General features: G+C 43.2%; 1 protein-coding gene across 22 annotated transcripts in view; it reads right to left on the bottom strand.

Moving 5' to 3' along the window:
* KLHL29 (kelch like family member 29) overlaps positions 1-12,238 on the bottom strand; it is a 397,537-nt gene that overhangs the window by 11,120 nt on the left and 374,179 nt on the right. For 19 of the 22 annotated variants that reach the window (XM_085543958.1, XM_032443408.2, XM_085543969.1 and 16 more), the window contains 2 exons: positions 9,201-9,394; positions 1,477-1,621 (listed from right to left, as the gene is read on the bottom strand). In XM_085543958.1, the coding sequence (XP_085400084.1) occupies positions 1,477-1,621; positions 9,201-9,394 (339 nt within the window). The remainder of the gene's footprint in view (positions 1-1,476; positions 1,622-9,200; positions 9,395-12,238) is intronic. The other 3 variants (XM_032443409.2, XM_085543974.1, XM_085543975.1) reach the window with 1 other exon arrangement.

Here is a 12,238-nt window from a genome sequence, read left to right as displayed (position 1 = left end):
TCAATGGTGACTATCCCACTGTACATGTGAGTTTCCAGTCTGCTATGTTGACAGCTGCTTTAGGCTTTGGAACAAAAAGAAGATATTTAAAAACACTGAAGTTACTTTTTATTGATGGATGCCATATTCTGCTTAAGCCAAGCCAGTCTGTTGGGAACGCCATCATGGTGCTGAAGTGGCAGCTAACAGTCCCTGGTTATCCCTCCTTGGTCAGTCATGAGGTTTGCTTTCTGCTGGGTGCAGAACAAAGCATCCCTTCCTGTTAGAAACCTTTAGAAGTGGTCATATGAGATGCTCAGCTCACATTTCCTGGCTGGAATCACCCGCAGTTCAGCAGTTTCTCTTGTGGTGTGTTACAAACAGATGCCTAATTAACAGATATTTGTTATGTTTTACAGAACAGAGATGTTCAAAGAGCAGTGCGTCCCTCTCTCAGGTAAGATACAGGAATGGAACAAATGCACAAAGGTCTCTCGTGTTACATTTTACTGTCTGGAGCTATAATCCCCAAATCTTGTGACTATGGTTCTGAACTGGTGGTGGTGATGATATTAGCTGTACTCTATCCTTTATTTCTGGTTTTCAGTCTTTGAAGAAAATGGAGACTAAAGCAAAAGATGAAACCCAAGAGGTATTTTCCAGCTGTAGGACAGGTGTTAGAAAAGCCCCTGCATTAAGGAATGGGTTCCTGCAGCTGCCCCATGGACCCACTGGACACAACCCCTCCAACCACACCTTTGCTCAATGCCTTGAGATGCTGCTGCCGTGGAAATAAATACCAAGCCATCGCCAAGCACATGGCTGCCAGCATGACATGGATAGCTCAGCCGGTCCCCAGCACAGTAACTGCTCTGTGAGGGGCTGGTGTTAAGCACTGCCTGAGAGCTGCCAGCCTCTGCTCTCTGTAATGGGAACGTAACACTTTTGAAAGGGCCTTTAAGTCCTGCCAGTACCTGTGATGGGTGCCAAGTTTTATTTTTGTCTGCCAGTTTGGGAAGTTTGTTAAACCTGTGACTGGGATCAGAGCAGTGAGCCCGAAAAGCAATCAAAGATACATAATAAATAATAATTAGTATCAGTGTGTGGTGCTTATTCAGTATTCTTTCCTTTCAGGTCTCTGTTGGCTAGTTAGCAAACAACCAATCCCACATGATGGCAGTCTAATATAGCGTGTACCGATCATCCTCCGGTTACGCATGGCAAACTGAGCGAATCAAGGTGACTGTGGTCTGCTGCAGAAGCCCAAGGCATTGCCCTCCCTTGATCCATGGTGCCTGATATGAGGAGATGCAAGAACCACAGCAGTGTGCTGGAAAAGCACTTAGGAAAATGCTGCGACCCTAAACATGAGAAAGAGGAATATCCCCAGACGGTACTCACCTTTCCCCTTTCCCCTTCACTATTAGGCAGTATTAGATTATTTAGCAGCAGAAAATATTAAGGCACTGGTAATTCAATTTGAAGGGTTTTTCTCACCTGCAGAACTGCCTGGAGTGGTTCATGTTGGGGCCTGCTTTAATATTGCCTTTCTCTGGGTCATAGATGGTGGTTGCTCGTGCATAAGCTCCTCCAAGAATAAAGATGAACCCATTGAGAGTGACTGCAGGAGCATATTTGTTATCTGTCAATGGAAAGCAACACTGAGATCAGTTTTAGGCTCAGGTTTGGAGACTGTTTTTTATTTATACATTCCCCTTATTTATAGATAAGTCACGTTTCTCTAAACCTCCAAGGCTAGGGAAAGAAAAATGAGGAAACCTTTCCTGTTTTTGTTCTTCTCTCTCAAAGTTCTCAAAGGCACTTTTAAAGTTCATCAGTCCTTCATTCCCCAGTACACACCTCCCTCTAAACTGGGAAAGTACAATTATCCTCTCGCAAAGCCTGACGGAATCACTGTGAAAGCACCACTCTTACATATGAAATTAAGATGTCAAGTTGTTTCAGAAATTTGAATTGCTGCAAATTTTAACCCAGATGCCTCCTAAGCAGCCAAGTACAGAAGAATCCCACAGTGCAGAGTCCCACTTAATAATATTCAAGGGTTGATTCTCCTTTCTATTCTACTGTTGCTCATGGGAAGGTCACCCACACAATCCAAAAAAAAGACTTTCTGAGACCCGACTTTTCCTCCCCTTCATCTGCCTCATACAATCACCTGCATTTCTCTGCTTAGATGTGAGAAGTATCTCCAAACAGACCCGTATGTTAGCAGTGAACTGTGTGAAGCTGAGATGTGAAACTAAGATAGTGCCTTACCCTAAACTCAATCAGAAAAGATGCTTTAAAACTTTGGTGTTAGTGGAAGCATTATTAGAAAAACGGGTAGGACTACGCATAATTTATCAAATAAAATCCTGGTGATTTAATTAGTTGACTTGTCCCGTATGCTGCTATCACGCCATATGCACGTTATTAACCATGAGCCAGTTGGGCTGAAATTTCTCATGATGGTGCCTGTCTTAATGTGAAACAGTTTTTGTTTTTTTTTTTTTCATCAGCATTTCAGTGAAACCAACCAGCAGTGTCTGGGAACAAAAGATGGGGGAGCACATTGCTTCATCTGAGTGAAAATAGGCCGCACAATTAGTGCTCTAAAAATGAAGCCCTCTGGAACAGGCATTTCCTGCATGGTTGTCCTAATGTTAGGGGACACATCCTTTTGTCTTCCTACATGAATCCTCTGTAAGTATCTATAGAAGCATCTCCAGAATATGCAGATAGTTGTATGCTTGGTAAAGGGCAATTCTCTTGCACCACCAGCGGGGAATCAGCCTGAATGCAGCGCTGCTGGAGAGGAGGGCCCCATCCTTACAGTGCTTTCCCTTCACTGCTACCAGCCTCCATGTAGCATCCAAGGGCTCCAAGTATTCCTCCCAGGTCTGGGATCCTCTGACTGCTCTCTTTCACAAACAAGGAAAGCAGTGAGCTCAAACCAGCCCTGGTGGTTTTACTTTTGGCATTTTCATACCTCTTGCCTGGCTGGCATTGTAACCCTGGGCTTCTTTTATAACCATCTGATTCCATTAAATATTTAACGAGAGATTTAATTTGACCAGAGTTAAGCAAAAATTGCTGGACGTGTCCAGAGGAGCGGTAATTTCCTTAACTGAAAGTTAATCCTTTGAATTTACTAAACTGGAAGGGAAACAACATAATGGTTTTGTGGTGCTCTTCTGTTCCAGCTTGGCTGTGGTGTGGTCTGGTTTGGTTCTGGGGGAGGTGTGGGGCTGCAGCACCCGGCAGCACAGACAAAACACGTTATGGGGTAAGCTGGGCTCCTATTACACTCACTATCTACAGGCATATGTCAAAAAACACAGATGCATTAGGAAAATGTCACTGATCCTTGGGAACAGATGGGAAGAAACTAATTCATCCAGAAAATAGAACAAGGAGTATTCAGTTTCTTCTCGGTGCCACTAAGCCACTATAATTCATCAGAAAGACTTATCTGTCCTAACAACCCGTCTTGCATCCCTTTCCAAATCAGACTTGCATATGTGACATTTTTTCCAGCTAAGATACTCATCAGAAATTCTCCATATTTAATTATCACATTCTCCTGGCTGTTTTTTCACCCCCCATTCCCACCAGCGCTACTTTGCAGGAGAATAAAACTATTGCATTAGGAAAAAAAAAAAAAAAAAAGAGCTCAGAACTCAACTCCCAAATCTCACAGGGAAATTATTTGGGGCTCCCTCAAGGCAGAAACAGCGACTTCTCAGGAGACTGAATCACTGACTGCACGTTCCTTTTTGTCAGAGTAAAAGGGGGAAACCCCTTGGTTATTTTTATAGTGACATTTTTTTTTTCCTTTCTTTTCAAATAAGCAGACTGATACGCTTCTTCTTTCTTCTTTTGAGAGGCAATCGTGCCTGATTCTCATCAATTTTTCAAGGCACCGTCTATCTGTTGTCTTTGTAGTACTTCTGGCTTTAGCTGCGATTTCATAAGTTGGCATAAAGTGAGCCTGGGACTGGGACACAGGGATGTCCCTGCTGCTTCTTTCAGGAAGGGAGAATTCCACAGTGTCCCGATCTTGACGTAGATATGGCAGAAAGACACAAGGGTCACCCCTCCAGACATGGGTAGAGAGAAGGCAGCATGTTTTACTTCTCTTTTGTTACCATGGAGGCCACAAGTTTATACAGATATGGGGAGCTTGGAATCTGCCAACTGAGCGTGGATGCCTGCCTTCAGTCTGCAACCCTAGTTCACCTCATTGCCCTTCCCCTGTTGTCCTTTCCAGGGCTTGGTAACCTTGTGAAAGCACCCAGGAGGCTCCAGCTTTGGTCACTGATGGTCTGTAACATCATAACAGTGCAAGGTGCTGGGGGACCCCAATTTAGCAAAAGCATGTTTTTGGTCTTGGGTATCACATCAGCTCCTATGGGCCAGAGCACTGGGAATATGGGAACTGAGGCTTTGGAGGCACAACCTTCTTTCCCCTCCAAAATTCAAACACTGGGGCTGTCAGACACAGCAATCTACTTCAGGCTGGCAAATCTTAAATGAGATTTGTCCAAGACAGCAAGCATTCTTGAGATTAAAAGGCAGAGTAAATGTAAAGGAAATAATAGATAAAAGATACTCTTCTCTCCAAGTGGATAATATCATAACATCATTCTCTTTTTGCTGCTGCTGTAGGAAAATAGGTAAGTATTTCTATTCTTCTCGAGATGGGTCACTGCAGGAAGGGGTATGCACTCAAAGACAATCCTTGAGCTGTAGGTGCACTTCACATGGGGTTTATAATTTAACCTGCCAGTGTGCTCAATTCGTAACAACAGCGTGCTGTCCGTGATGTGTTTTGTGGCTCTCAGATCTCTTGGTACTTTATGTGGTCAATTACCATAGTTCTGCTTTCCCCTCCACGACTGCTTAAAGATCTTTTGTTGCCTTACAGCAAAGCACACCGTCAGAGGCAGAAGTGGCATGAAAACAAATGGCAGCAGCGTTAAATCTAGAAGCAAGTTATGAAACCGAACCAGCCAAACATTTTTAGCAGGAGGAAGAAATGCCAACGTGCCACCAGCCCTGACACAGCTCCAACCAGAGGTGTCCCTGCAGGCACAGGCAGCTGCAGGAGGATGTCAATTCACACGGTGAAGCAAACTGGAGAAAGGAGATTCATTAACAGAAACAAAATCTGCTTTTAATAGTAAGTATCTCTTCCCATCCCTGAACACTATGCAGACAAGCTCAAGAATGGCACAGCTGTGGATAAGACTGTATCCCTCAGCAGCCACGAGACTGCGGTCTGATCCTCCATGTAGCATGGGAGGCTGAGGGGCTAATATTGCAATTAGCAGCAAGGTCTCGGATGTCATCAGGCATGGGGCTGTCACTGTGGGGGAAGGATGTCTGCACTCTCTGGACTGAGAATGTAGGAGACAGCAGGCTGAGGAATGCCCTGATAGCGAAGTGTGCTCCTGGGGAGGGCCTGGTGGGCCTATCTCTGGAGGAGGAGCATGGGAATGATGGATTATGTATTTTAACCGAACTTAAGATGTCAAACAGAGCAATAGAAATTTGCAGATGCTGCTAACACCGTTTTCCATATATTTCTTGCATGCTTAGCTCTGTGGTTGTCCTGTTTTGATTGGACAGTGAATAGCACGAGGAAGAACTGGACACTTGGATGAGAAACCAGAAATGCTCACAGATGTTTGCCCTGTGTGTTCCCATAGTTTTCAGTAGGTTTTAAAACTGATTAGTGTCAATGAGGAAACACTGTTTTAAAAAAAAATTCAGAAGCATGGATCAAAACTTGTAATTACACCGGTACAGATACAGGCTGCTCAGAGTATCAGTAAAGGTGTATTTTTGTGCCTTGATACGAAGACATAACATGAACTAAGATGCAGTGACAAGATAATTAGGCTTACTTACAATCACCGGCTTCAGCATGCCTACAGCTATCTTCTTAAATAGGACCAAACTTAGGAAGCTGGGTGAGAAATGTATTTTTAGCAGGCTCAGCCAATGGTCTAGGTGCAGAAAGGCAGTTCACTTACTGTTGTAGGACTTTGGCTCAACAGCAATTAAATCCTAGCAGCTCCAAATGCAAGAAGAGGTGTGCACAGTGCTTTACCAGAAATGTGCAGCAGGAAAGGCCTGGGATGCTCCACTGTCTGAGTAACATTGAGCTGTGTGCTGTGTTTCTGAAGGAACATCCGCTGGCTCCAAAGATGGGGAGAAACACAAGTGGGGCAAAGAATGGGGCACTGAAAAAGCCTCCCCTCCAAACACAGATACATGTAACCAAAGCCTTTTTCTGTTTGCAGCATTCATGTGCAATGTTTGGTGAGCCTGGTTTCGTATCTACTGCTTTACAGATGTCCCAACCCCTCATGGCAAGCATGGGCTACAGACAAATAAAAACTGGGGCTGAATACAATGCTTATTCACAGGAGAAAGGCAGGCAGAAGAGGGCAGGGGCTGAGCTAAGTAGATGAGCTACTGGTCTCCACTCCATACTTCTGAACAGACAAGATTTCAGTATCCAGCCTGCTTCACCTCTATTAATATTATCCTAAAATGACCCCTCCCCTTGCTATGGTTGCTACCTGCGCTGCCTTGGGTGCTGGGTTCAATCACATGCCATGCTGCATTCAGCTTACTGACATTTGCAAAATACCACAGTGTCTTGAGCAGGTAACACCAGCCTAAAGATCTCCAGAGACCTCAGGTACTTTCAACACCTGCATCTACTGTTGCATATTTGAGCACGCTTGAGGTGTTTTTAAATAACCTGTTAAACCATTTGAAGTCAAACAGGTTTCACTGATCTCTGGAGTGATCTTAAACCACACAACTCAGATGTCTCAGGTTACTTAGCCCAGGGGGACACATTAAGAATTCACAAACATGCACAAAAAGGCTTTGAGGCTCTCAAGAGCACACCAGCAACCATCCTATCACCTCATCTCCATTATGTAAAAAGTAGTCCAAGCCTCCTACTTCCTCTTTCTTTTAAGTTAAGGTTTCCTGCACTGGATATAGAGTATCATGGAGCATCACTCAGCTCTTTGGGGACACTCTGCAAGCACAGGTGATACTCTGCTTCTTGTAGCACTGGTGGAATAAAAATGTGCTCCAATATTCCCAAAGCATTTTTTGGAGAATAAGAAGAGTCACATCAGCTCATTTTCCTGGGTCTCCACTTCCCCCACGTTTTACTTTATTTGCAAATAATCCGGCATTACGCGTTTCCCAACAAAGACACACAGCAGCTCCACATTTCATCACATGTTTTAAGCCTTCAGCTTACTAATCAGCTTTATTTGCACCAAGAAAACAGAAGCTTTGTCTTTTAACTTCGCTTTTGTGTATTTTTGTTAGGAAATGATAGTCCGCAGCCGCTATATCAATTGGTGACAAAGCCACCTCTGGATGGTTTGGATGATTTTTCCAAGCACGCGTGGTGTTGATGCCTGCTAGACAGTATAACGAGTCCAGGGAATGATTGCTTAGCTGCGTGGCTGGCACTTGTACTATCTTGGTAAGAAAAAGGAACACTTCTTTGCATAATGCATTCATTTTTGCAGTACGCTCTGAGTACTGGAAAACCTCATACTGTCAGTCAGTGGATTAAATGAACAGTGGCAGCTGTAGCTTTGTGATGGAAAAAGGCAGGAAATAGGTTTGTTTGCACTGCTGTATTACATAAACATGACTTTTGCCGGTTAACGCCCTCCCGCTGGGCGCTTCATGCTGCATCATATGCATGTCATGTTATGTTAGGCTGGACACAAACAGCAGCAAGGGAGTTGGAAAGCAGAAGTGCTGCCTTTGCAGGGGAGGCTCCAGCTGTGGCCACACCAATGCCTTGTGATTCCTTTTACTAGGAAACCCGGAGAAGAGAGCCATAATAATAGTAACAAGCTTGTTTTGGCTTTCTGAATGTGCTTAGGCCATGCTTGAATGCCTCATAACTGTATATGAGTCATTTATTACTTCCTACTCATACTTGGTCTACCAGGCTGAACACTCAGACCATGAGACCATATTTATCATGATGACGGGGCAAGAGGGAATGGCCTCAAGTTGCATCAGGGGAGGTTTGGGTTGGATATTAGGATGAATTCCTTCTCAGAAAGAATGTTCGGGTGCTGGAACAGGCTGGAACAGGGAGGTGGTGGAGTCACCATCCTAGGGGTGTTAAGGAAAGGGTAGATGTGATACTTATGGACTTGGCTTAGAGGGCAATGCTGATGGTAGGTCAGTGGTTGGACTAGGTGATCACAGAAGTCTTTCCCAACCTTAATGATTCTATGATTCTATGACATTTCAACAAGCCACCTCCAAGCAGCTTCTCTGCAATGACTGCATAAGTGCTGCTTCTTTGGGTGTTTGAGCACATCCAGATGGAAAGCTGCCCACAGCCATCCATCCAGTGCAGAGCATGTGCTCCTGGCGGCTGTTACCTGCAGGAATGTCCTTGTGAGGCTGAATGCTAAACCTTGCTTCCAAAAGCAGCCTCAGCTCTTAGGGTGCAAGTTGGCACAGAAAGCAAATAAACTGCCATCTTCTAAGCACTACTATCATTTTGGAAGTTTGCACACCTGAAGCTGGCTGGGGTAATGGAAAATCTGGCCTCTCATCTTGCCCTTTTACTGTAAAATAGAGCATCTGGCTCTATCCTGTGAAATGTTCAGAGAGCTCAAGGCATCACATACCAATAAACACAGTTTCAATAATCTACATGTCTTGGAGCATTCAGACTCTGGAGCTTGTGTGCTTATTGACATCACTGATATATCCCAGTTAAGAATGACCACCTCTTGCTGTAGGACAGGAAACATTTTAACAAGCACAAGAGTAATAATCCAATAACTGAGCAATGCTTTTTAAAGCATGGAGCAACACACGATGCTAGGATAAAGTTTCGCTGCACTTCACAGTTTTCTGGATCTAAAATTACTAGTTGTCCATACCTAATAACTGCTTTCCTTTCTCCTCTACTTTGAACTCATCACTTCTAGCTGATAACTAGCTGTATTAATGAGTGACAATTGCCTTCACTGAAGATCCAGATAATTGCCTCTCTGGTATAAAATGCATGCATTCCTGCCAATCTGCTACAAACACATCCCCCTCCCCACAACCCATTTGCTTTCTGCAAAGGCATTAAAATACCTGAAGCACAGAGATTTCTGTCATAATACGGGTTTACTCTGACAACACGATTCCCTTACCGATCATTGGAGACTCTATAAAACTCCATGAATTAGTCTGAGGGATGTAGGACTGCAAGACCCCCGCAGCTCGGCCGGCTTCGTTCACCCCACCGAAGACGTAGATCTTCCCACCACAGACGGTAGCAGCAGCTGAGTGTACAGCTTTGGGCAGAGGAGCGATGGTCTCCCACTGGTTGGTGATGGTATCATACCTACAACAACAACATCAGAGTGAGCTGCAGTGATGCAGCGACAGCTGAAGGCAGGATAGGCAGGCAGAGAAAGCAGGCTGGAATAAAACAGAAAGGCAGCTTGACAAGCTGAAGAAAAGCAGAGGTGGAAATGTATTTTTTAAGATCATACAAATTCAATGACTTGGTAAATAGTGTAATTAATGCCTTTTCTGAGCTTTTAAAACATTGATAAAAGCATTGAGAAAGCTAGTTCTATTTTCCGTTCATGCCTCTCAAATCTCATTTTAGTCCAAGCTAAAGAGACTCAGGACATCTTTGTTAAGATGTCTTCCACTAATTAATTTCTATTAATGACTGTACAATGAGATTATTCTTGCAAATCAGTGCAGTGATATCCAATAGCAACCGTAGGCAGGCAACTGTTAATATACTTCAGTTGTTCAGCTCGCAAAACAGATCTCACCTGCACTATAATGCGACACGATAGCTCTTTTTACTCCAAATAACTGACCAGAGGGGCACATTTTGTGCCAGAGTGAGTTGCCTCCATTTAATTTCCATTGTGCAAACTGTGTGTTCCATTGCAGGATGCTGCAAATCTTTATGCTAGGATAAGATTTTACCAGCACGTCTATATTTGACATGGAGCAAACAGAAAGAGTGTGTATGAAAGTGCTAAATTAGTTTTAAGGTCATCATGATCTGATTTAATTAAGCCATTGACCATAAGGGATACGCAGTTAATAATCCATGGATAAAGATTCATTTTAGACAATGTCACAAGTACAGATGTCAATTTTTTTTTTTTCCTTCTTAAAGATAATGTGGCAGGGATACAAATAGCTGCTCTAAAATGAGTCTGGGAGACAGTGGAAAATAATGTGATTCTTAGGCTTCAATATTTCCATGTAATGGCACATTCAGTCAACTAGGACTGAGTTGAACAGTGATTACTCAAAATCGTACCGCAAAAACAGAAGCCCTCGTAGCCCATTTAGGGCTTTTGTTCTCCATATTGGTAAAATGCAATATGACAACATTCAATGAATCCACAGCTACAAATCTGTCTCTATAAAATGATTCATTGACAGGTGATTTCTCCCTTTGTAACATGTCCCTCAAATCCTCACTGTCCAAAGTTGGGGAAAGTACGAGTGGCAAAAGGGATATAACTGGTGGAAATAGAACAAGCTAATGTGCTTAATGAAAATGCATTAATGAGTTCCCAAGTAATATCGCTGGAAGTAATTAACATACTCATAAATGAAGGAAAAGCAAGAGGGAGGCAAACTTGAACTGAAAAAAATGGGTGAAGTCCCTTATAATGAGTGTGGAGAACTGCATTTTACAATGCTCTAAATTAGTTACTGAGAAATTGAATTCATCTACAACAAAGCGATCAAAGGGCAGAAAAATAATGAGATTAAACAACACGGTGCTGGGAACGTTCAAGAGGACAAACCTATATTGGGCTGATTCATAAAGTTTGGTACCAAAGCAGAAACTACTGATGCATGTTTGACTACACAAACAGCTCTTCCAAGGAAAACACATTGTGCTGCATCTCTTGCAACTGCCCACAGCAAAACTGATTGGTAGAATGTCATGCTGTATGAAGAGTTCCATACACTGATTGTTGGTTATGCTTTGCCAACTAATCTAATGCATAATTTGGAGTTTGGTAATTCAATTTTTTTTTCTTTGTGTGTGCTGTTATATTTTAAAACTGGTTAAGAAATTAATTAAATTGGTTAGAAATTTTGCAGGCCGCTGTCTTCAAGACAGGCACGTTGCTGTTAATGACTTTCTGATCATCCTGATATGTTTTCAGACAAATGAATACGTATCCTTCCAATTTGCTGGGGGTTGGATGTGGTTGAGGCTCTTATCTATAGCAATACTGGCAAAAGAGTCAAACTGCAATAGCAAACAGCTCCTTCTCTGTTGAGTTTCACTGTGGGGACCTCAGGCCTCCTGCATCCCATTTTTCACCCACATTCACCAGTTACGCTCTGCAGTGACAGAACTGATCTTTCTGTCTTCTGCTCTCTTTCACCTGTTACCTGGAAATCGAAATTGATTGGTTTCACCTCATCTGCTGAAAGCCAAAGGCTGCATGTCTATGCGACACAGCTGCAAGTGGGGCAGCTTAATGCAATGCTCATCTTGAGTGTCCCTTGGTTTCAAAAGTCAGTGAACCATAAAGCAGGTGGAAGAAGGTTCATCATCCAGTCAACACTACCACCCAACCTTGGTTTTACACAGGCTGTTCAATGAAATAATACCCTTAAGTGCCAAACTTACTCCTGCTGTTGAAAAAGAGAAGGAAGTGTCTTCATGGCTTCCTGATACCTAATTTCAGTCTGCTCTCTCTCTGTTATGTATGGAGTTGTAGAAGATAATAAAGTCACCTCTGCACCTTCTACAGGATGAACTAAGTAGTGTAAGCTCTTTAAGACTCCCACCACAAGGGCGACTTCTATCTTTCAAATCAACTCTCAATGTGTTTACACAGGGATTGGCACCAGATTAACTAAATTGTCTTAAAAATGAACAAAGTTTAATATTCGCAACCTTTGTAAGGACTGGAAACAACTTCAACCACTTTGCTTCTCTGCCCTCTGCTCCTTCCATTCTCTGTTCCTCCTCCAGTGCTGCCGTCACTGGAGCTGGTGAGGCTCTTTGGCTGCTCAGTGCTGTTCAAAGGCCAGCAGGGAGGGAACTGATTTAAAAAATAATCACTTTGATCTCTTTCCATTAGTCAAGCTTTGCATTTGATTCCCCTGTTTGAAGACATAGATGGAGACTTAATGGGAGCTGGCTTTGAGCCATGCCAAAGTTTTTCTTCCTTCTCCTCCAATG

This window comes from Coturnix japonica, chromosome 3 (genome assembly GCF_054131305.1).
Source record: "Coturnix japonica strain WE chromosome 3, WE-NBRP24, whole genome shotgun sequence".
NCBI classification, from domain to species: domain Eukaryota; kingdom Metazoa; phylum Chordata; class Aves; order Galliformes; family Phasianidae; genus Coturnix; species Coturnix japonica.
This window is presented reverse-complemented; position numbering and strand designations above follow the sequence as displayed.